This window comes from Caretta caretta, chromosome 25 (assembly GCF_965140235.1).
Source record: "Caretta caretta isolate rCarCar2 chromosome 25, rCarCar1.hap1, whole genome shotgun sequence".
Taxonomy (NCBI): Eukaryota; Metazoa; Chordata; order Testudines; family Cheloniidae; genus Caretta; species Caretta caretta.
In genome coordinates, this window is record NC_134230.1 from 17,635,890 (window position 1) to 17,660,967 (window position 25,078).

The 25,078-nt window shown below is 57.6% G+C and overlaps 1 protein-coding gene across 2 annotated transcripts in view; it reads right to left on the minus strand.

Annotated features, from left to right (window-relative positions):
- NCAN (neurocan) overlaps positions 1–25,078 on the minus strand; it is a 90,563-nt gene that overhangs the window by 25,175 nt on the left and 40,310 nt on the right. For both annotated transcript variants that reach the window (XM_075123209.1, XM_048830684.2), the window contains exons 3-8: positions 16,422–16,823; positions 14,704–14,878; positions 13,312–13,439; positions 11,478–11,771; positions 8,458–9,579; positions 5,109–6,986 (exon numbers count right to left, since the gene is read on the minus strand). In XM_075123209.1, the coding sequence (XP_074979310.1) occupies positions 5,109–6,986; positions 8,458–9,579; positions 11,478–11,771; positions 13,312–13,439; positions 14,704–14,878; positions 16,422–16,823 (3,999 nt within the window). The remainder of the gene's footprint in view (positions 1–5,108; positions 6,987–8,457; positions 9,580–11,477; positions 11,772–13,311; positions 13,440–14,703; positions 14,879–16,421; positions 16,824–25,078) is intronic.

The following is a 25,078-nucleotide window of genomic DNA, read 5'->3' on the forward strand; positions in this document are numbered from 1 at the left end:
TACACTGCAAATGACGGTGTGTTGGTAGCGTGGGTAGGAATCCCCCCACTAGCTTTAATCCACCAGCACAGGTGACAACAGCAGGGAAGACGCTGCCACAGAGGCTCGCACCCCAAGCATGTGCTCAGGGTCCCCAGAGTGGGGTTGTACCTTGGAGTCCATCCCTGTCCCCTGCTTCCCACGGCTGCCTCCAGAGCCCCCTGCTAAAGGCTGAGTTTTCAAGCACACAACGCCTAGAATTGGGGCCAGATTTTTGCAAGAGCTCAGCATGGGTAATCACGAGTTCCTGTAAAACAGGCACATTCTTCCTACAGGAATATTAAAGCACTGCAAGACCAGAATCTCTCTCTTTCCCCCTACTTCCTTCCATCCATGGTACCTAGTTCTGTATCAATTCAAACGAGAGGTGGCAAATTTAAAACCAATCAGGAAATACTCCATTACACATTCATCATTAACCGTGAAACTCCTTGCCACAATATAACACACCCATCTATCTATCTGTCCCAATACACATCTATCTAAACTAATCTATCTATCCTCGTACACCCCATCTATCTGTCCCCATCCACCCCTTCTATCTATCTATCTATCCCTATCCACCCCCTCTATCTAATCTAATCAATCTATCTCATCTCTTTGTTAGATTCTCATCTTTCTGTCTCTCCCCAAGATGGAAGAAAGTGGCTCCCTTTGATTTAGATGCCAGCAGGTGACCCCGAAGGGATATAATGCAGACACTAATGATGCCCCCTAACCTTTGATTGTGTCTCCCGGGAGCTACGTCTGCAGCCATCTTATTTTTTGAGCTGATTAACAGTGGCTGCGTGGGGCGCTGTGTCCAGCGCAGGAGCTGGGCCTGACCAGGGGCGGAATGAGTTCACAGCCAATCCTGGGAACAGCTGGAGCTGCACAGGCTGGGCCAGGGCAAGCCACTCTCAGCCCTTGAGGCCCCAGCTGATAGAAATAGAGCCTGCTGGGCCCTGCACAATCACAGCCGAGAGCTGGCAGAGGCGGGATCAGGGAAGGCTTGGTGGTTAGTGGGGGACTGACAGGATCGTGTGGAGGGCTTGGTGCCGGCATGGGGCGGTGCAATGAGCAGGGGCAAAGAGGCCTCAACTGGCATGCCGCCAAATTCCCCCAGGCCTTTTCCGCCGGAGTCGTTGCCCTCCCGCAGCCTGCTTCTCAATCTGAGCTCAGGGAGCCACGTACGGAAGCGAGGCCCTTCGGTCCCATTTCCAGCCGTTGGGGTCATTTGCATCCAGTGTGTAATGCCTGCCTGGCTGTGGCTGGGCTCAGCCAGCTCTCCAGAGCTGATTGCTGTGTTACTGCGCTGCCCCACCGCCCCAGGAAGGGCTGAATTAGGACCTTGGGACCCAACAGCAAGTGGCACCAGGCGCTCGTGAACCTCCAGGTTAATGGTAGAGCAGCCTCGTTTCCTACCCTTCTGCTGCCCAACATACCTGGCTTGCAGCTGCTGGGGCTCTGCATGGCTGCCAGACTGCACACCTGAGTTTGTAAGTGCAGGGCTGCCTAGGGGTGCTCTGCTGTGTACCCTGGTTTGTTATTGTAGGGATGCCCATTGGTGCTGGGCTTCCCACTTCTCCTCCTCCCCACCCCAGTCAGAAAGCAGAAGGGGAAACAGGAGAGCAGGGCCTGGTGGTAGCTGGGACGGGGGAGAGCTGGGGCCAGCGCAGGTGGAGCAAACCCCAGCAACCAGGCAGTCGCAGCAGCCCTAGCCAGCCAGGGCAGGTAGATGTGCTGGAGACAGGAAAAAGAATCCAGGAGCCCTGCGGAGGTTTGTTTGCTCGGCAGGCATCAGTGCTGCCAGCTCCCACAGCACGGCGGGGGATGCGCCATCCCCGCCGGCAATGGGAATGGAGCAGAGACGCTGCTCGAGAGCAGCCAGGAAAGCATGCATGTGAAGCGGGCACTGAGCGCGTGGGTGAAGGCGCGCTGCACCCCGGGTGGTGATGGAGGGTGAGTGGGCATGCTGGAGCCGGGTGCAGGAAGAACAGCTCCGCTTTGAGTGTTTGTGTCTCTCGTTATAAATCCACCAAGACCCAGTGATAGGGGGCTAACCATAGGAGAGAAAGAAAGAAAGACTCAACATCCCTTTCCAGGCTGAGCAGTGTCTTGGCCCCGTGAAACCCCATCCTGTCCAAGCTGCTTCCCCTCGGAGCTGTAAGTGCTTTACCAGGAAGATGTGTTCAACAGCAAAGCCCCAAGTGCACCTTATTAAAACCATCTCACATCTTGCACTGGGCTCGCTGGGATCTATTAGCAGGGATGCAGGGGGGCCCGGGCCTGCCCATCAGTATGCAGGAGAGCACAGCCCCCCTTTCCCAGGTGCCGTTCTGTGGCCAGCTTGGATTTGTGGGTAGTGGGCGGTCCCCTGGATCTGGACACCCGTAAGGCCTGTGCGGAGAATGCTGAGGCTGCAGCAGAAGGCTGTAACAAAGCCCTTGGATGGGCGGGTAAATTCCAGACCTCTGAAAGGCAGCATTCTGGGGCCGGGCTCCAGGCACCACTCACCGGGATCCACAAAAAACACCCTGCGGGGCTGATCAGAGCAACACCCTGCAGAGGGAAGGGACATGCCTGGGGCTTCTCTATCGCAGTTTATACACATGCACCAGGTGGCTCCACCCAGGGTGAGGTGCTCCCTGCTGCTTGCACTGCTGCCGGAGACCCAGCCCGGATAAGGTGAAGAGGTTACTCTGGGACTGGACCGTAGCCAGGGCTACCTGTCCCCAGCAACCCCACAGCATGGCCAGCTTCCACACAGGGATGTCTCTGCAATCTGGGACGGCGTGGCCAGGGAACTGCCGCCAGGATGGGGGAGCAAGGGATAGGGGCCAGGAGGGTGGGTCTACACTAGGTGTGTGTGTGGTGGTGGTGGGGGAGGGCAGTTTGGAGATGGGACCTGCCTGGCTCACTCCACAGGCCGGCAAGGAGGGACACTGAGTGTTATACCCAGAGCTGTAACATGGGGAACTCCTGGCCCGTGGGAAATTCTAACAGTTCATAATCTGGTTTTGCCCCAAAATCTGACAAAAAAAGTCAAAATCTGGGAATTTTTCATGAAATGAAACATTCCAAAAATAGTTTGAACGTATTGTTGGGACTATTCATTGATGACATTATAGGCTAGCACGGTGTAGCATATTGACGTCAAAGTCTGAAGGATCAAATGGAAACAAAAAATTTCTGGTGAAAATTTAGATGAAATTGTTACGTTCCTGCAAAACATTTTGATTTCATGGAATCAGCATTTTCCAATGGAAAATTTCTGGCTGGCTCTTGTAACTAAGAGGCCAGTTCCGATTCAGGCCTAGCGAGAACCAAGCTGCAGCCCCCACTCAGCCACCCACCCACACTCAGCGCTGGGGAAAGAAACCCACCTGGGTCAGGTCAAGAGCCGGGGCAGTGGGGAGGGTTGGGGAATCGCTCCAGGTATGAGTCCCAGTCTGACCTACCTCCCCGCTGGGGGAAGCTCTGACTGCTTCTCTGCCCCACCCCCAGCATTACCACAGCCACAGGACAGAGTCTGTATTGTCCCCGAAACAATACGGTCGTGTCAGGTTCCTGCCAAGGTGCCACAGTGCATTTGGCCATCAGGGAGCTGTTTGCAGGGGCTCAGCACAGCAGCAGCTCCAGCTCCCAGCGCTGACGCATATTTCACCAGCAGCGCAGGGACCTCAGACTGCTGAATATTAACCGTGTTGACTTTCCCGCCTCTCAGTGGCTCCAAACTTCAAAAATATTTGTTGTCTTTTTCCCAGATACTAAAAGTCTTTGGATGCTTAAATATTCCCTGCCAGGAGCTGCCTCTCTAGCTATTATTATTAGCAACTGCAAATATTAAATATTTAAAACCATGGGTTCCCGGCTCACTCTAACAGCACGGAGCACGTCGAGAAATCCAGGCTTTGCCTGCAGCCCTGTCACGGTTGGAAGGAGAGCTCTGTATAAAACTCAGCACTGAGAAATGGGTGCTAATAAAATAAGGACCCCTGAACCCTGGCCTTAGCATTGAATCAATCTGTCTATATCCGTATGTGTCTATCTGTCGCCATTCCTAGAGTCTAGTCTCTCTCTCCCAAAATCCTAATCTAATCTATCTATCCCGATACACCCCCTTTATCTGTCATCTATCTATCTATCCATTCCCATATGCACCCTGCTATCTACCGCCTTAAATCCTAGTAACTATCTATCCATTCCTAGAGCCTAGAGGGCCTATCGACTGTTTTCTCCATTGTTCTCTGAATGCACCCTGGTTTTTAGCAGCTGGGCAGGCTTGCTCGCTGGGCTACTCTCGGCTGTGTTTCCCCCTCAGAGGAGCCAGCGTGCCAGGAGCCTGCCAGCGTGGAGGAGAAGCTGAGGCTATATTTTGCCAAGTTGACTGTATCTGAGTTGCATTTCATCAGCGGGGCCACGCAGTTCATTCCGACCCATTTGGAGAACCTCTGCGCAGGGCACTGGGGTAGCTGCCCGGGCAGCAGAGCCAGGAAACTAAGACGGATATTTTTGCTCCTTGTTCCATGTGAATCGAGATGGGGGACCTCGCCCACTGCCAGGGCAGGGTCCTGCATCCCCAGACGTCCCCCATGACTTCATCAGGCTTTTGGTCAGGCCCTGGGATGGAGGGAGAAGTGCAGGGGTGGGATGCAGCTACCCAGAAACCTGGGATCGGGAGCAGCAGCAGGCAAGGGAAGAGAAGTGGGGGGACACAGAATGGCATCTTGCAATGTGCAGACTACTTCTTATCTCAGAACGGAGTGGCTTCTGGGGGACTGGCTTTGCCAGCCTGGCTGTGAAGACCTGGGTTCAAATCCTGGGGAAGGTCCTAGGGTTTCAGGAATGGCAGGCAAGCAACACAGCCACCGCATTGTGTAGCACAATTCAGCATGACTCAGGGGCATCGGCAGAGCTGGAGGGGGAGCCCAGGACTGGGATAGGAGGAGGGGGCTACAGGTTGGGAGTGGGGAGCACGGGTAGAACTTGATCAGTTCCTGCACATGCTCTGCCTGGCTCCAGCAGGTGCCACCCCCCCTCTGCTCACAGCCTTGACCCCATTCCCGGCTCTACGGGCTGTCACTTACCCCGTGTGCTGGCCTTGCTCTCCCCAGTCCAGGTCAGGCTCTCCTTCTCCCCCACAAAGGGCAGCACTTGCTCCTCTCCGCTCCCGCTGTCAGCCTCCCTGTCCGCCAGTGAAAGCCCTGGGACCTCGGCTAGGATGCCCTCTCGGGCCGTGTCAATCACGGGCTGGAGAATGAATCTGTCCAGCTCCGCCTTGGGTACCTTGAAGGCCTGGCTGGCGTGCACCGGGGGCTCCAGGACGCCTTCCTCCCGGGACCCAGGAACCAGCAGGGATAAATCAGTAGGCAAGCTGGGCAGGGGGTCCTGAGGGCTGGTGCTCACCCACATCCTTTGTTCCAGCTGGGGCGGCCCAGCTGCAGAGCCCCATGGCGTCGGTGGCTCATCCCTCTTGGCTTCCCCCAAGACATCCTCTGCATTGGGCTCTGTGTGGCTTGGAGCAGCCGGTGCGGAGGGCGAGCTCTCGAGCCCCATGACTCCTGGCAGCCTGGTCATTGTGACAGCAGCCTGGGCTGGTCCTGCTACAGGGGCTCGGTTAGCAACTGTGCCAGGGAGTGTGGGACCCGGTAGGGGGGAGTGGGCAGGCTCCGTGATTGTCAGCGATGGCTGTAGGAGGCTGATGGCTCCTGCTGCCATCTGCCCCCTCCTGGTCACCGGCCAGTTGGTCCCTGCAGGCTTGTAGGGGTCCAGAGCCGTGGTCTGGGTGGTGCCAAAAGGGAGCGTCGGGGGACCCACCGTTTGCTCCGCTGACCCATCCCCGGACAATGCTGCAGCCAAGTTCATGTCCTCGCCTTCCCCCTCCAGCTCCCGTGGCTGTGGCTGGCCGGCCGTCATTGCCCAGGCTGGGCTGGGCTGCGTGGCAGGTTCGCGGCTGGCTGGCTCGCTGTTGCTGGCTGGAAACTCGGCTGGTGCCACCCAAGGGCCAGAGCGGGCAGGTGCTGGGGCCGGAATCTCCTCAGCAGGATGAGTGACCGCGCCTTCGCCTTGCAGCTCAGCCTGCCCATCCTCTGCACGCTCCTCTCTCAGCTCCCAGGCTGGGCCAGGCAGCGTTTCCTCCAGGCCTGGGGGTTCATCCAGAGACTCCAAGGCCAGAGCCCTGTGGGTGTCCATGCCAGCTCTCTCCCTGGGCTCCTTGGAGCCGGAGCTCTCAGCGCAGCCAGGCAAGGAAATGAACCTCTCGGTAAAGGTCACGTCTTTGCCCTTCCTCTCCGGGCAGCTGAACTCCGCAGCGCCGCTGCCTTCGCTGCCCCCAGGGTGGGGATGGGGGGAGGGGGGCGCCCCCGGATCCTCAGCGTGGGGGGGGAGTAGTGCATGCATGTGGGCCCTGGGGAGGGCAGATAGCGGCGGGATGGGGGTGGCACCCTCCTCACTGGAGGTGACCTCCCCAGAGGAATCCTCCACATCCTCCCCAGGGGGCAGCAGCCCCAGGCCTCCCGCCTGGGGGTAGTCACCTCGGACGCTGGAGCTGGGGAGCAGCGGGTTGAGAGCGGCCTCCTCCAGTGGACTGAGAGTGTCTCCTGGGGTCAGGGTGCCAGCCGGGCGCAGAGACAGCCCACTGGCTGCCGGCGTCGGCTCAGCCAGCATCGGGGTACTCTCAGAGCTCCAGTCCCGTCTTCCCTCCTCCATGCTGGCTGCTGTCTCTGCCACCCCCCGAGTACCCATCAGTGACTCTTCCACCCCGATGGTGTTGGCCGCACGCGCCGCCCAAGGACTGTCGCTGGCTGGGGGTTGGTCAGTGGGAGCCCAGCGGCTGTGCTGGGGGAGCGGTGGTGTCAGGTGGAGGGTCCATTGTGGCTTTTTTTCCTGGTCGGGAGCGGATGGTGAGGGGGGTGCTGGGGCTGTCCCCGTCTGCGGGTGCCCTTGGTTGGTTGATCCCCTTCGCTCTGCAAAAAGCCAGAGATGTTGGTTAGCAGAAGGCCCTGGGACATGGGCAAAGGAGCAGTGAGGGGGTGTGGATCACACAACCGGATACACCGGGAGCCCCCCCTCTAAATACAGGTTTCAGAGTAACAGCTGTGTTAGTCTGTATTCGCAAAAAGAAAAGGAGGACTTGTGGCACCTTAGAGACTAACCAATTTATTTGAGCATAAGCTTTTGTGAGCTACAGCTCACTTAAATACAATAATCAGACAACAACAGGTCCCACGCAGGCCACGTGCCCTGGCTCTGCCCAGCTCCTCAGCCGCGGGCCAGGAGCTCTCAGGGGCAGGGTGTGGGTATACAGTGCGGGGGGGATCCTGGGACGGAAAGCACCGTCTGTGCACAAGGGTCTGAGGAGAGGTGCTATTGAGTGGATGGACGCCCAGCACCCCGGCCCCTCTCCTTGGGCTGTGACGAGCGCTTTGCGCTGCTATATCATCATAAGGACTTGACAATGGCCTCTCGTGATGAGCAGCAGCAGATCCCAGCTAGGCAAGGTTGCCATGGCTACTGGCTCCTCATGACTCAGGCAGCATCTGGGGAGGAGGCTCCCCCACTCTGAAGGCCTGGTTAATTGCCAGGTGATGGGGGGCTGCACATGATGCTCTCTCTCCTGGCGGGGCAGGGGGGAAAGACAGCCCTTTGTCCAGGGGAGCCTTCCTCAGATGTGTGAGGGAGGGGGAATTGTGGGAAATGGGGTGGGTAAGGGGGCAGAAAGGGCTCAGGTCACCAACAGTCCCTTGGGAGCAGGGGACGGGGAGTGGGGGGAGCGAGAACAAGGGAGTTGTTTCCATACAGATGATGAATTCAGTGCAGATGGGAGGGGATGGGCAGCACCCTGGAGGGGGCGGGGGGAAGGGAGGAGTGCCCTTGCATGGGGAGAGGGAGTCTGTGGATAAGGAGGGAAGGGGGCAGAGTGAAGCGGGGGGCTGGTGTTGTATTGTTGAGGCTCTCTGGCTCACTGCCCCCCATCTCCCTGAGCTCCTCACAGGGACCTGGTCCTGTCTGTGCCATGCCTGGCCCAACGGGCCCCTGATCTCAGCCAGTGTCTGCGCCGGGCCGGGCCCGATGGGCACCAGATCTCGCCTGGGGTCTGTGAGTCTACCAGCATGACGGGATCCCGATCCTTGGGAGTGTAGATGCTCCCATGATAGAGCGAACAGGAAGTCAGACCACGGCAGATCAGGCATAACCCTGCAGACATCAGTGGAACTGCAGGTGTAACGAGCGGAAGAGACTGTCCTCAGAATGGGGTGAAACTGGTACAACTGGGAGGGAAACGCTTCTCTCTGTCTAGATACAAATCGCTCAGATCAGGGGGCTGCCCCGGCCAACGCATGGGCAAATGGCCAGTCCTGCATTATAAAGCTGCAGCGGCCGCAAAGAATTCCACTTCACCCCCCCCTCAGAAAGAGGTTAATCAGAGATACTCACTGTGGCTGGCCTGACCCTCGGCCTGCTCATCTACTTCGTTGGAGAGGGGGTAGGCGCGGTCCCTTGCGTGGGCCTTGGCGGTGGGCTTGGACACGGGGAGGATCTCGACAGCATTGTCCGCCGGACCTGTCATCTCCCACGCCAGGCCAGGGGTGGGCGTGACACCCCCCAAAGCGTTCCCGTCCACACCCTGGGCTTGTCCCTCGCGCTGCAGCTGGAAGTACCGGCCATTCAGCCCCGAGGAGACACTCTTCTTGGTGGATTCAGGGCCGTGGGGCAGATGGCTGGGTTCATCCAGAGTGGCAGGGCTCAGCTGCTCGGGCTCCTTGGCAGCAGATGAGAGCCCCAGGCCATCCTGGGCCACGGTGCTAGCAACATGTTCCTGGGGGAGCTCTGGGGCAGGTCTTTGGGAAGGCGGCTGCAGATCAGCTGACAGGGGCCCCTGTGTGATGCCACCACGCCAGGGTGGCTGGAAGGCATCGGTGGTTTCCCCCAGGGCTGGGGCATCTCTTTCCACAGAGGTCAACTGGCTGGGGCCAGGTGTCTCCTCCCAGCGACCTGTGGTGAAGCCCAGCGGCTCGTGGGCTCCCTGGTCACTGCTCACCCCTTGCACTGGTGCCTGGTCGACCATATTCAGAGACTGATCTTCCCCCGGCCCAGCCGAAAAGGAGACTGAAGAGGGTTTCGGAGACACATTCTCAGCCAGAACCTCGGCCCCTTTCAGAATGGGAGCTACTGTGGCAGATGCACTCTGGGATCCCACCTGGGGAGGCTCTGGGTCTTTCCCAGCTGGGCCAGCCGTCACCAGCTGCAGCTGCTCATCCTCTGACAGGACTGGCCCCAGCAGCTTGTGTTGCAGGCTGTAGTGATCGCGGATGATCTCCCTGGAGTCCCCGGACACGCTGGGGTCCTTGCGCTCTTTGGGGATCAGCTCGTTTCGCGCCAGAGGCAGCTGCTCCTCGGCATGTTCCACCAAGACGTTGTCAATGCCCAGAGGGTCAGGCCCCGCCAGCTCCAACCCATCCAGATCCTGCTCCGGCTGCCCATGATTCAGGCTGCTCTCTGTTTTTTCAGGACTCAACTCGTCTGGTTTCTTCTGTGAAGGGGATGGCTGCTGACCCACTGCAAAGAGATGAATGAGCAGGAGCTGACATGGGCTGCTCTGACCCGAACGGACACAGAGACGAGAACTGGGCGTGTGCTAACAGGGACTCAGTGGGATTCACCCAGCGAGGGCGGGAAGCCGCCCTGCGAACCAGGCCTGGACCCAGAGCCAGGTGAAACCCGGGGGCCTGGAGGTCTCGTTTGGCTCTGGACCCTTATGGGGTTGCAGGAGCGTGGGGGAGCCGAAGCCTTGTGAGTGAACGCAGGGTCGCGGGAGGAGGCGGGGGGGACAGGAATGCCAGAACGAGCCCGTTTCCTGTTTGAGTCTCTAATGGACTGTGTGAGAGGCAGCTGGCACTGGGAGAGGTGCTGGGCCCAGCGACTTGCACCATCCCCAGGGAGTAATGGAGGGATTTCCGAGCCTCACGCCAGGGTCGTTAACGGAGGGGTGACCGCACGCAGAACAAAACCATGGCACAGGTGGGGAACCGAGCCATGGGAGGTGCGTAAAGGGATTCAGGGGTCTGATGATGCAGGTAGGCACCTTGTGGGACTTCTCCAGGTGCCCGAGACACAACCCCTCCGCATCTCAGGTACCTAAACCCCTTTAACACTCCTGGTCTGGCTCTGCTGGGTGCTAGGAGCACTAGTCCGGACACTTGAGGCTGCTCAGTGCCAGGGGGATTCGGACGAAGGCGCCGGCCGGGTGATTTATGGGGCCTGCAGAAGGGAGCTGTCTCCAGTTCGCTGCTGCGACATGAAATAGGTCAGCTGTATTTCCACACTGGTGTTGGGGGGCTCTGGCCGGCAGGCTCCCTCAGCAGCCCATAGCCCAGCAGGGCTCGTGTATTTCCCCATGGGGCCATGGGCTGGTTCCTTCTGTTCCCTAACCCTCACCCCCTTCAACTCCACTCACAAGGAGCTAGCCCACAGGTGCCCTTCTCCCAGCTGGGGGGTTTGTGCCTCTGTCTGGGAGCCAATCCCTGCCACTCCTGCCCGGTGTGGGGCTGCCGGGCAATAGAAGGAGCCCTCAGCGCCCCAGCCAGGCCAGCAGCAGCATGGGACACAGGGAATGTGGGGTTCGGGCAGAGCCTGCGACTATCGCTCGGCCAGAGACAGAGGGGAAGGGACCAGAGCGTCGAAAGGGCCGATTTTCTCAGCATAACCCCCAGGAGGCAGTCAGAGGGCTTGGGTGGAACATGGGGGGCACCTCTGAAGAGCTGAATTGCTCTCCCTTCCTCCCCTCACATCCTCTCCCTGCCCCAATGGGGTCCCCTCCCCTGCTCCAGGCTCTCAGCTCCTGCCTTCGCACCGGGACAGGTTTATTCTCACAGTGACTGGGCCAGGCTGCCCTGACTGGAGTTCCCTGCATTTCTCTGATTAATTCCCCAACCAAACATTCATCCGAGGCAATTCTGCTGGCCATGCCCATCAATTCCCAGGCAGCCCAGGGCACCGGTGCTGCTCTGTCGTGTCTCGCTGCCTGCCCAGAGGAGGGGGAGCTCTGTGCACGTGGTAGGAATTAACAGGGGAGCAGAAACCAGCACCCAAAGGGCTGGAGGCCCTGCTTGTTCCCAGGGTAGGTCTGAGCTTCACCTCCAACATCTCCACCCGGCCCCATGGCCTTTGTGTCTATGAGACAGACAGGTTTAGGCAGCACCAGGGTGGTGGGGCGGGCAGGTGGCACGGGGACAGGTGGGCACCAGGGTCGTGGGGCGGGCGGGCTGCACGGGGACAGGTGGGCACCAGGGTCGGGGGCCGGGCGGGCGGCACGGGGACAGGTGGGCACCAGGGTCGGGGGCCGGGCGGGTGGGAGCTTTTAACGACATGTGGGGTGATTCTGGATCAGGAACTGGACTAGCCTATCATCCTTGGTCCGATCTGTCCCCGGAAGGGGCACCCTCCTTCCCACCTACCTTTGTAGCAGTAGGCGTCAAACTTCATGGCCGGGCCCGGGAAGCCAGTCCGGTTGGGGAACTGGTACACTGTCCTCACGCCTGGCTCGTCCCCTCCACATTTTTTACGTGGGGTCCTGATTGGGTATCGGACGCTTCCATCTGCCAGCCAGCCTGGGTCGCACTGGTCCAAGCCATCCCTCCAAGCTAAATACAGCTGGCCTGTGGTGGCTAGCGAGGCCCCCTGGGTCTGGCAGTGCCTCCTGGCTCCTTGGGACGTCAGCCGTCCGGCCGTGGAGACGTAGAACACTTTCCCTGCAAGGGGAAGAAAAGCCCATTGATGCATGCAGCTCCCCATTCACCTAGTGCAGCTGCCTCTGGGGTAGAATGCACCCGCAGCTTAACAGTGCTGTACAACAGCTGGGATGTGAACTGAAGCCGAGTGGAGCAACAGAGCCATTGACTTTACTAAAGTGATGCTGACTTACGCCAGTTGAGGATCTGGGCCTCTGGCATCCAATAAAACCCACACGAGGGATGTCAGGTTCATGCTGGCATCCAGCCAAGATACGGGGGCTCGCGTTGCCTAGGTGTGACGCCGCAGGGTGGGGGGAGTGCTGACCTGGGGATGTGGCAGGGGGGTTTCACTGGGGATGGGAGACCTGAGAGCCTGTCACCTGAGCCAGGAGGGGGAGGTAACACCTCTGCCCGGGAAACTGGACTAAGGCTGCAGGAGGGAGCCTGCTGGGGGGGTTTTGGTTGTAGTTTGGGGCTGGGTGGAGGAACGCAGGGAACCCCAGGGCTGGGGGGTCTAAGCTCCCTGCCCCCCAAGAGGACTTGACTGAGGGGTTCTGGGTGTACCCACAAGCTCTGTTGTGGACTGTGTTCCTGTTGTCCAATAAACCTTCTGTTTTACTGGCTGGCTGAGAGTCATGGTGAATCCCAGGAAGAGGGGTGCAGGGCCCGGACTCCCCCACACTCCATGACAACAGGCCTGGGAACCTTTGCTACCGCTCAGCACTCAGGGCCCCAACTTCCCCTCTCATCTGAAGAAAAGCCCCTCCAGCAGCACAGCGCCCGCTGTCATCCTACCAGGAAACTGGTGCAGGACTGGCTCCGAAGGGCAAACATCACCTCCACTTGCCGAGAGGCCTTAGGGTCTCCCCTCCAAGCACTGACCAGGCCTACTCCTGCTTAGCTTGCAAGGCCTGCCAAAGCACAAATCCCAGGGGGTGCAGCTATCGCATCCCTGAGCCACCCCACCCCTCAAGGTCACCAGAAGGGCTTCAGGGGCAAAGAGGCAATAAATTCTCCTTTGCTCCGTTTGCTGACACGGCCGTGAAATCAGCATCCGTCAGCCTGGGGAGCTCGGAGAGGAGGAATGCATTTTTAAAAAGTCTTCATTGCTTAAGCAATAAGGCACAGCCAGGTGCACGGTGCTCCTTGGTTTATCACTGTCCCCTGGGGGCGGCGTGCAGCCGGCGGTGCGTCGCCAATCCAGGAGCCGCCCGGCACTGGCTGCGGAACGGCCCTCACAGAGCCTTTTATTGACTCTCAAAGAGCAGCAGGGGAGGCTGCGGGTGGAGGGGAGATGGCCAGGGCTTGGCACCAAAGAGCCCGCTCCCTGCCCTGAACCTCTTGGGGTAGAAATCCTCCTGGCTTCTCTGCACCCAGCAGGGACTGGGGACCCTGCCGGAGAGACGCTTCCAGCCCAGAGATGCCGGGTGCAATTATCTGCCCACCTCCAGCCAGGTCCCAGACCCGCTTCCCAGACCCCGAAAGCAGGTGGCAGGAGGGGCCCTTTGGGGCTGCCTAGGAAAGCGTCGTCGGGAAGGGGCCCGTGCCCCGGGCTTGCCTTGGAGCTCCCTGGCGTAGCAGTAGACATCATAGGCTTCACTGGCTTCCCGCTCCCCGTAGCTGCGGATGCCTGGCAGGCTGCTGCGGTCTCCGTAGCAGCCAGGTCTGGAGAGCGTGATGGGGTACCTGCGGGGAGAAGGTGCAGAGCAGCAGTCACAGGCCTGGATCAGCCCTTGTCCTGCCCATCCCACAAGCCTCGGACAGCCACAGAACAGATGCTCCCTCCGTGCTGCTATGCTTTAAAGCAGGAAACCTAGCGTACAAAGCGGGAAATGGGGGGGGGGGGGGTCACGGCTTCACAGCATCCCCACCGGTTTCTGCAGGGAGCTGGGGTGGCGGTAGGGGCCTGGTGTCTCTGCAGGGGGCCCTTTGACAGCAGAGATGCCGAGCCCCGGCTCTCAGGATTTGTGACGGATCTGGCTGCATGACACTCAGATCTAGCAGAGAATCACTCGCCACAGGGAACCGCACTGGAATCAAGCAGCCGTCACTTTGATTCAGGTCAGAAGCTGAGGGTGTCTGATGGCAATTTCAACTATAACGGAGAAGAGGTGGAGGGGGAAAAAATCTCTTTATATATCCAAGGGGATGGAGACAGGCTGAGGGAGAGATGGAGTGGGGCAGGGGGAGCTGGAGATGTATAGATGGGAGATGTAAGTGCAGATCTGTGTCCTGAACCCAAAGGAGAGCAATCCTCTGTGGTTAGCTGTTTGCTAACAGCAGAATTGCAGCCTCAAAGTGCTTGGCAGGGATTAACCACCTTCCACCCCCCACTCTCAGGCTTGCCAGGGTTAGTCTCCCCAGTTTTCAGATGGGGAAAGGGAAGCACAGTGCAGGGACATGACTCACTCAAGGTCACACGGCGAATCAGTGGCACAGCTGGGAGCAGATCTGTGTGCATGGAACAGGCCTGCGTGTGGAAAGGCACCACTGTGCACAAGTAACCAAACCCCTTGCCTGATCTGCAGACGCAATGGTGTTTTCCACACTCATTTTGCATGTGCAAGCCCCTGCACGGGATCCTGCTTTGGGCAGATTTTGCAGGCTGCTGCTATCTGAATATATGGCTCAGTGGCTGCTGCTTAGTTGGGTGCCTCTGGGCCACTGGCATGGCTGCTTTGCTGGGTCAGGGCTGTGTTACAGGAGCCTGGGCCCACAGGGAAACAGGGATCTAGGGTCTCCAAAGGAGGGGTACGACGTCACATGGATTCCCAGGGCTCCGGTGCTGCCAGGTGTGGTGCAAGGTGCAGAAACAAAGCAGCCACGTTGCACTGAGAAGCTGTCCCATAGTCCCACCCCCATCACCAAGCAAGTCCCACCACTCTCCAATAGGGCTACTCCACAAGCCGCATCCTGACAGCGCCCAGGATCCGGGGGCTCCCCCGTTTACCGGACGGTCTGGTCGGCCAGCCAACCAGCGTCGCAGTTGTCGTAGCCATCTTCAAAGGCAGCCTGCAGGTGACGTGGGGAGGCGATGACGGCGGAGTTCTCCCGGCAGGTGCGCTGGGCCTCGGGGAAAGTCAGCGCGTAGCGGTTGCTGGCTGCTCGGTAGTGGAACACCACACCTGGGGAGAAGGGGACACGCAGGGCATGAGCAGGGGGACAATGCTGACAGGGGCTGCGCAGGGAGGAAGGAGCCCCCCCCCCCCCCCCCATCATAGAATATCAGGGTTGGAAGAGACCTCAGGAGATCATCTAGTCCAACCCCCTGCTCAAAGCAGGACCAATCCCCAACTAAATCATCCCAGCCAGGGCTTTGTCAAGCCAGGCCTTAAAAACCTCTAAGGATGGAGATTCCACCCCCTCCCTAGGTAACCCATTCCAGTGCTTCACCACGCTCCTAGTGAAATAGTGTTTCCTAATATCCAACCTAAACCTGCCCCACTGCAACTTGAGACCATTACTCCTTGTTCTGTCATCTGCCACCACTGAGAACAGCCGAGCTCCATCCTCATTGGAATCCCCCTTCAGGTAGCTGACGGCTGCTCTCAACTCCCCCCTCACTCTTCTCTTCTGCCCAGAGTCAGTTTATCTTAGGGACAAAGTAAATTCCATGCTGGTGAAAGGGGCTGGATTGATAGCTCTGGAGCCTGCCGTTTTCTGTTTAACCACAGAGAAGGTGTTTGCCCAAAGTGACACAAAGAGAGCTGGGGACATGAGGCAGCTGTCTGGATTCCCAGCCCCCCCAGTCACACTCACCTCCCAGCACTGGGAATAGAACCCAGGGTTTCTGACTCCCAGTCCTCCCTTTGCTGTAACCCACTAGACCCCACTCCCCTCCCTGAGCCAGAGACAGATCCCAGGAGATCTGGCTCCCAGCCCCCCTGCTCTAACCCACTAGACCTCACTCCCCTCCCGGAGCCAGTAGCAGACCCTTCTGAAGGAGCAAAGCAAATCACGAGCAAGGCCCCAGTCTGTAAGTACTACAGCCCTGCGGAGCCACTAGATCTCCAGGGGGAAGCCCCAGGAGGAGGCTGAGAAGCAGCAGGGACGCAAAGCCAGCAGCGTTTGCTCAGCCCCAGAGCGGGGCTGTGCGTATATAGAGCAGGAGTCGCTGGCCATGTGCTCTCCGGGTGGAGAGATTCCATCAGTTCCCCTTTGGACACCAGCTGGACGTGCAGCCTGAGCACGAGCCATTAGCATCCGCGGGAAGCTGCTACTGGGGGCACCCAAGTGACTACACTACATGCTATGGGGACTCCAGCGTACTGGGGAGACGAGACGGTACACCCCTGCTCAGTACGCACGGGGACACACACACACGTATACATACGGCCAGACAGTCCTGCAGACAAAGGAGAGAGACCCAGAGACAGCGGCCCCAGAGCCAGGGCTGCCCTGAGAGATGCCAGCCCCACTGCCTACCCTGCTATTATACCGTGCAGCAGCAGCTGCAGTGACCCCTCCTGCCCCCAGGGCTGAGTTCACCTCCAGCTCCTGGGACTGGCAGCACGCAGTGGTGGCTGGGCTCTGGCCAGCCTGGAGTAGCCAACACTCCCGCAGCGCCTCTCCCATAGTTTCCCATTGGATGCCTAATCACCCGCTGACTAGGTCCCTAATCACGACCTCCAATCCTGCCGGCGTCCCCGCTGCCAGCACCCAACTCACCTGTGACCTCCAGGGGCAGCAGGTCCTGCTCATCGTCGATGCCAGCCACCACCTCGCAGCGGTACAGCCCAGCGTCGCTGGCCCGCGCTGCACCGATCACCAGGGTGGCATTGTAGCGGTTGCTGGGGTAGCCAGGCAGGGACACCCTCCCTTCATAGGCTTTCACCACCTTCACCACGTTCTCCTTGGCCACCAGGATGGGCACGTCCTCCTTCTGGCCAGATGCCGACTGCACCTTGCTCCATTTGATGCGAGGCGGATCCGGCGGCTCGTTGGGCCCCAGTGAGGCTGAAGGCTGGAGCAAGAAGAGGCAGGGGAGGGCCACTGGCTCAGCCAGCCCCACGCGCAGCGGCTGGTGCTGGACCTTGTTGATGCGAATCACCGGCCCATTGTCCTGGGAGCCTGCAGGAGAGAGACAAAGAAGAGGGGGGGATCAGAGGGAGGTGTAAGTCTGGGGGGAGAGGGAGCATGATATCACGGGGATGGGCACAGCAGAGAGATACATGTTCTGGCCAAACCATTTCAGACTCAGAACCAACCTGCAGCTCAAATCAGAACTGGACTCCAGGATGCAGAAAAGTCCCTTGCATTTCCCCCCAATAGTTTCATTCTCGCTTCGTCCAGGTGGGATCTGGCAGTGCCAGGCTGCCACCGGGAAGCTACTTGGCATCCATTTCCAGCCCCCAGCCCCATGATGATGAGCATTCTGCCCAGATCTCCCACATGATCCCCACGCTCCTGCAATCCGTTCCCACTGGGCGACTCTCAGAGAGTCCATTCCCTGGAAGCATCACATGGCGAGGACAGGGCAAGATCAAGCAGCCCTGTCAATCCCTCGCTGACACCTGCAGACTCACCCGCAGGCAAGGGGCAGCTTGTACCAGCGCCGGTGGCTGCACCCCTCCTCACTGGTATCCATTCCCCCTGTGGACCCAGGGTCACTCCCACAGTGGGTTTGGCTGGCACTGCAGACACCTGGGGGCTTTCTGGATGACTGGTATAAATCAAGTGAGCTGCGGCAGGGAGCAGGATCCTGGTTTCAGCTCTGGTTTCTAGCTTTCATCCTCCTTGGCCCTGGGGCTGCGGCAGGTGCCGTGACAGCCTGAACCAGACCCGCCAGGTCGGAAGGCCCCTGGGCTGCGGCAGTGTCCCCAGTCGAAGCCCAGGTCCGTGTTTAAGGTGATCTGCAGCACTGAGCTGGAAACGCACTCTGCAGAACAGTGAGGTAGGCTCCCACTAAGCCAGGCTGGGAGTGCAGAGCAAGGCCTGGACCCTACAGCCTTTGCTCACAAGAAGAGCCCTGTAGAAGTCAACGGGCCCCAGCATGACCTCACTGCCAGCAGTCACTCCGGGGGAGGGTACCAGTTACCTGGGGGCAGGTGAGAGCAGGATCAGCAGAGTGAGCCCATAGTCAGCATACACTGGAAATCAGGGATGTGCTTTGCTCACTCGAAACAGCACCCACTGCTGCACCTCCAGCCAGCCCCCAGGTTCTCTAGCACTGCAGAGCTATCGGCTACCTCTGCAGCAGGGGGCACAGAGCATGGCTGGAAACAGGCCTCTGCCCACGACTCTCTTCTGCTAGGGCCCTTTTCTGTGCTCTCGCATAGCATGCGCAGTGCTGGAGATGCTGGTATGGATTTAGCAGCAGGGCTGTCTGGGCATAAAAGGGTGTCAGGCAATCTGGTCCAGGCAGGCAGCTAGGTTGATTGGCCCAAGCTGTGCTTAATTGCATGAGTGCTGACACTGGCAGCAGGGAGCCAGGTATAAAAGCAGCCCTGGCAAACTCAGGCTATTGTATCACTGGGGGCTGGGATGCAGGTGCAATGAGGGGGTGCGGTGCTCTGGGCAGGGCTCTTTAGAGCATGGAAGATAAAGTAGCTAAATATCAGCTTAGATCAGGAGTCCTTTCTAAGCTGCAATTAACAATTCTCCTTCTTAATTGCATGTTTGCAACCCTCTTCTCTCCTCTCAAACATACTCCGAAAACCCCCAGGGCTCTGCTTTGCCGTAGGCAAGAATAAAAGCTAAATCTCTGGTGAGAGAACGCAGCATATGCCTCCTCCGGAGAGGGTTTTCTGAATGCGAAATAGCAGGTGCTTCTGAAGGAAGGAGGCACAGGCCTGAGGGATCTGGGCTCCAGTCCTGGCAGGGTGTAACTCTGGGCAAGTCCCTGCATCTCCTTCTCTGGAAGATGGGGTGAATGACCCTTCCTTTTCCCTGGCCAGTATTGTGAACCTCAAATGATCAGAGCCCATAAGCCAGGCACCAAAGATTATGAGTTTGGCTTCCAGGTGAAGAGATTTAAACAGGATGATAACTAGTGGGTTCTTTCCCTTTGCTTTCTGGTCCTGGAGCCATTTTCCATCTCTTTTCTACAACCAGCGGAGTCAGAAACTTACCCTTTTTTAATAAAATGAAAACGGAGACTTGCACTTAATCCCGTGAATCCAGAAGTTGAGGCTTAAAGAAAATGCTGTGAGGCTGGAGATACAACTGGGAGCGCTGCCCTGAAGAGCTGCCTGGCGCAGTGGGGGCCTGACCTAGGTTGGGGCTTCTAGGAGCTACCCCAATTCACATGATAAGGAGGGAGGGGGTCTTTTTGAGATACAGGCAAGAGACTGTACCCTCTTCCCACCCCCCTTGCCCCCAACTACCTGATGTGGAACTACCTAACTAGTAATGCAACCCCATCTCCCTGAGCTTGTTCTAGCCAAATGGTGTTGTCCCGGAGTCCCCGGGCAAGGCTCTGGAGCTGCTCCCTACGAAGCCAGTCAGGTCTCTGGGGAAGTCTCCTTCCTGTGAGCAGCCTGTCTTCAGGTCACACAGCTCACACAGCTTCCACCTTCCTGGGTCTGATCTCGGAGCATTCAGCATCCTCTGCCCCTCCCTGAGCTTCCCACAGCGAGTCCGCTCAGGTGGGGTCCTGGGGAAGCCAGAGGGTCCTGCCCCCCAACTCCGCAGTCAGACAGGACTCTCAGCCAGCCAGTAAAACAGAAGGTTTATTAGACGACAGGAACATGGTCTAAAACAGAGCTTGTAGGTGCAGAGAACAGGACCCCTCAGCTGGGTCCATTTTGGGGGGCAGTGAGCCAGACAACCACGTCTGCACTTCACTCCATGTCCCCAACCAGCCCCAAACTGAAACTGTCTCCAGCCCCCCTTCCTCTGGGCTTTGTCCCTTTCCGGGCCAGGAGGTCACCTGATTCCTTTGTTCTCCAACCCTTTAGCTCTCACCTTGCAGGGGGGAAGGGCTCAGGCCATTAGTTGCCAGGAAACAGGGTGTCGGCCATTCTCTGTGTCCAGACTCCTGCACACACCTGCCCTCTAGGGCTCTGCAATGATCATACACCCTTACCCCACCCCCTAGATACTTAAGAACTGCATAGGGGAAACTGAGGCATCCCCACACTATTCAGAGGAAACATTAAGAACAGTCCCGCTTCGCCACACATGTTATCAGCCTGTCCTTGCCAAATGTGATGGGCCCAGGCTGGAGGCTCTGTTCCTCCCCATGTCCCTGCAGCCTGGGCCCCACTGCTAAGAGCCTCCTGTGGTGGCCAGACTATTGAGTTGACAGTGGAAAGGGGGCCCTGAGCTAAAGGTCCATCCCCAGGCCTGTTGGTTGCCATGGCACCCACGCTATTTAAAGCAACACAGTCCACCCCTGCCCCAGGGTGTGGAATGGGAACAGTGAGAGGTCTGGGTCCTGGGGTGAATAACAAAGGTCCCATGGATGCAGTGGGCTGGTCTATGGAGGTGCCAAGACCAGAAACCGAGGCTCGAGGCTCGTTGGTGCACAGGCCAGCACGCAGTGTGGTGGGGGGGAAGCCATGCTGGGAAATTTTTGAGCTGCAAATTGACCTGGTCTCTCTGAGGCCCGAGTACCAGCTGTAACTGTGAGGTTTGTGTTTGCACGCTCCCTGCCTGCCATCCCCACTACAGCTCCCTGCACTTGGCCCTCCAGCCCCACCAGGAATTGAGCTGTATGCAGAGCAGCGCCCCAGAGAAAGCCGTGTCCCGCTCCACAGGAGTAACCCAGAACCCGCCAGGCTCTCTGGCTGGGATGGCGTTCCCTAGGGGGGCATTGAAGAACTACACTGCAAGGATTAATCTACCTCAAGGCATTTATCAAACGCCATAGAGTCTAGGTGGGGACCCCTCCATTTGGTGCCATCAGTTTCTACGTGGCGCCAGCACGCATGAAAATAGAAACCACGTGCAAATGGAAACCCCCATGGTGGTATCCCCTGGCGCCATGCTTGATGCCCTTAGCATCTTTGTGTGCTCTAAGCTGGATCTTAGAGCTTGCAATAAATGCTGTTGTCACCCCTCTTCTGAGCCATATCCTTGCAGGTCAGTTTCCACTGGAGGAGGAATAAGTGAAGTGGAGTCGCTGTATTTTCCTAGTGTAACTATTTATGTCATATATACCTGTCCTGAAACAGAGGTGGCCACAAATGGTACACAGCCACTCCCCTCTGTCCGAACTTTTGTTCAAATGTAAAGTCCTACATCTAGGAGCAAAGAATGCAGGCCATACCCAGAGCACAGGGTACTATCCTGGGAAGCAGTGACTCTGAAAAGGATTTGTGAGTCACGGTGGATAATCCTCTGAGCATGAGCTCCCAGTACAATCCTGGGATGCATAAAGAGAGGAATCTCAAGTAGGAGTAGAGAGGTTAGTTTGCTTCTGGATTTGGCACTGATGCGACCACTACTGGAATACTTTGTGAAGTTCTGGTGCCCACAGTTCAAGAAGGATGTTGATAAATTGAAGAGGGTTCGGAGATGAGCCACGAGAATAATTAGAAAACTTGCCTTGTAGTGATAGACTCAAGGAGCTCAGTCTATTTAGTTTAACAGAGAGAAGGCAAAGAAGCAACTTATCAGTCTACAAGTACCTCCATGGGGAGCCCAAATTCGATAACACAGGGCTCTTCAGTCTAGCAGACAAAGGTCTAACCAGCTCCAATGGCTGGAAATTGAACCTAGAGAAATTCAGACTAGAAACGAGGCACGATTGTTTTTAAACACTGACAGAACAATTTACCAAGGGTCGTGGTGGATTCTCCAGCACTAGACATTTGAAAATCAAGACTGGCTATTTTTCTCAAAGACGCGCTCTGAGTTCAAACAGGAGTTAATTCAGGGCAGTCTCTGGCCTGTGCTACGCAGGAGGTCAGACAAGATGATCACAGGGGTCGATGCGGCCATAGAATCTATGAACTCTCAGCCCAAACGCCAGGGGACTAGTTCCCGGGGAGCCACTCTGCCCTAGGAACTGACTGACTCCAATGAGAGCTCCACTCCCCTGTTGCTTGCTACAGTGCCCCGAAGTATCACCAGACTAACAACAACACAGCGTGGCTTCAAGGACACTGCTTACTCACGAAGCAAAATATCTGGAGACGGTAACGGCACCGCTCAGTGACCCCTGGTATGATGGTATTGACCTGGTGCCTCTCAGCCCAAACACCAGGGCCACATTCCAGATTAAGGGACTTGGGAAAAACTGGGGTAGAAATTTCCCTCCCAGCTTGTACAGCAGAGCACAGTCCACATCAGGATGGCCTGGAACTGTTTCAGGTAGATTCCAATTAATCCTGGGTCTGCCGCATATCCCGTCACTGCTTCACCACTGAATGTTAGCCAATTCATGCCAGGCTGCCGGCAGCCTGGAGGAGATACCCCCACACTGGCATGAGATCCCGCAGTGCATGGAACTTGGTAGCTGGCACCAGGCTTCATGCTGAAGCTTTCTCTGCATGGCTGGATCTATCCGTAATGCTCAGCTCCAATCTGTCTCCAGGCGCAGCCTCACCTGAGTCAAAGCCTTTGCAGACTTTCCCACACCCTTGTTGAGTGGACTCCATAACCCGGCAGGTGGGCTTGATCCCCATTCCCTTCCCCTGTGACCCTGCAGCATGGGCTTCGATCATCCGGCATCAGCTAAGCCCATCTCGGAGGGAGAGGGCCTGGCTTGGTGTTGACTCCACAGCTTCACTGCTGCCTGTGGCTCACCCGTCCGTCTGTACCTGCAGCAATTCCAGAAACCACCGGGAAAGAGCCAAGGGTCTTGCTGCTGACCAGGCTGTTAGCAGAGACTCTGCCTGGCTGGCTGCGGATGGCAATTAGGGCACCAGGACTCAGCCTCGTCAGAATTAACGACACACACAATGGCGCTCCCCAGCCTGTGCTGTGATTGATTTTTTCCCCAATTACAGCACAAGAGCAACAGCAAAATGATCCGCTGAGGCACATCCCAGCGCATCCCTGTGGGTAACTCCCTAACCTCCAGCGGCAGGCAGCCAGCCAGCTGCCACCACCACCGGCCCTGCCTGGTGAGCCCGGGGAACTAGCTTGGGTAACTAGCGAGATCTCCCCTTTAGACAGTGCCTCTCCTGCCGCATGATGGCTAAGCTGGCACCAGTTCTGCAGGGCAGGATGGGAAGTGATGAGCGATGTGGGACGCAGCTAACACCACAGGGAGGCAAATGGAGCTGGAATGGAACCAGGACACCAAGGTTAATACCCTGCCCCTTAAGGCAAACACCACATGGGATCTTTAGTGACCACACGCAGCCTGGAGATTGGTTTGACTTCGCCTCCAGAGGGCAGAGCGGACCTACTGCCACCCCCCTTCCCCCCCGCCAATACATAAGAATGGCCATACAGCATCAGACCAATGGTCCATCTAGCCCCGTATCCTGTCTTCCTTCAGTGGCCGGTGCCAGGGGGAATGGACAGAACAGGGCAATTTATCGAGTGACTCAGTCCCAGTCTCTGGCAGCCAGATACAAACCCAGTGGGAGGAGCTCCATGTTCTGAATCCCCAACATCGTCTATTGCCCTGGTTCTTCGGAGAACCCCTCCTGATCCCCCAGCCCAACCCTGTGTCGCTCGTAAGAACGGACACAGCATGGCGGGGACGACACATGGCTCTCCAGCCAGCCTACGCACCTCGATCAGGGTGGGAGTAAGCTCCCCCTGAGGCTCCGAGTCTGTGATTATCTCTTCCCCCTTCACATGCACTCCTGGGTGTGTTGGGCTCTTCATTGACACGGCCAAGGTGCTAACTCCCCGCTAGGGCCTTGGATTCTTTATCTCGGCAGAACAGGCCGCCCTGAATGCAAATGGCTTCCAGGGGACTCAAGTGCCCAGACCCAGCGACAAATTAATTACTGGATCCTGGGAGGGACAGGGAGGAGCTGCGAGCCCCGTGGCAGATGCATGGATGGCATTTCTCAGCCAGCTGTGACAAACACCCCAGCACTGGAGTCCCATTCTAAGGGGTGAGGTGGGCTGTGCTGTCTGAGATATCAGCAAGGCCCCCGGGGGAAGAGCATAAAAAGGCCTGGCTAATCCCCCCCATGGACCCCCGAGCCACTCCCCATCCGGCACTTGGAGGCGGACTTTGCTATTTAAACCCATCCCTCCAAGGCTGAATCTCCAGGGTTCACACCCTCTGCCACTAAGCCATGGTACAGAACTTCCCAGTCAGAGCCCCCTCCGCGGGCTGCGGGCTGATGGAGTTACCCATGGCCCGAAGGTATCACTGGGCAGAGCGAGCCCAATGGGGAGAGCACAAGAAATACAGAGGCGAGAAATCAGCAAGCTCAGAGACTCCATGGACGGCCCTGCTCCCTGCACACACACACCCCCACGGGGGGACTGGGCTGCATGCGGCTAGATTTCAATCAGCATGCCTTAGGGCATGCCCAAGTGCCCCAGGTCATAATTACCGGGCTGTAATCTCTCTAGGACAACCTGCTGTCCCAGCTGAATTCTAGAGTCAGCAGCTCCGAAAAGACCCACCTCATTTAGTTTGTGTTCTAAACAATTCTAAATTGTGTTCTAAACAATTCTAAACAATGTTTAGAAGGGGCCCTGATCTCTGGGGGCTTTTGGGGATCTGTAACGTCCTCTCTCTCTTCATAATGCCCCTCCCCCGCAGCTTTGGGTTTCTTTCTGTACCGTTCTCTCTCTGTCTGCCCCACTCTGTCGCACAGTCCAGTAGCTTAGCTACTGTAGGGGCCCTTGAAAACACTGGAGTTGTGAGGTGGGGATTCTTACGCTAGCGCCCAGGAACTGCCAGCCTGGATCAGACCACTGAGACATCCGACCCAGAAGTCCCTCTCGGACAGAGGGCAGTGCCACTTGCTAAAGATGGTCTGCACGGGGCCGCACTGGGATAAAATTCCCCCGGGGAGGTTCCCTCCTGACCCCCATTAATTCGGGACCAGCTGATGCCCTGGAGCCAGGAAGACTTGTTCCATCCCTTCCACACTTGGAGAAAGATTTTTCCCTCAGCTGAAGCCACAAGGTTTGGGGCTTTTATTTTTGCCCCATCTCCATTTTGGCCATGGCCTGGCTGTAGAGGGAAGCAGCATGATTTAATGGTGAGCACAAGACTCAGGACTCCTGGGTTCTATTCCAAGCTCTGTTGCTGACCCTCTAAGTAGCCTTAAGCAGGGCACTTCCCCATTCCTGTGCATCAGTTTCCTACTCTATGGAGTGGTAGCAGGCATGGGGAGGTGCGGGAGGCTGCAGATCAGTTCCTGTTGAGGAGAAATCAGTGATACGGAATCTGGGTATTTTCGGAGAGTAACTGGTTTATTTACCCTATACATACCAGTCCTGGAAAAGAGGTGGCC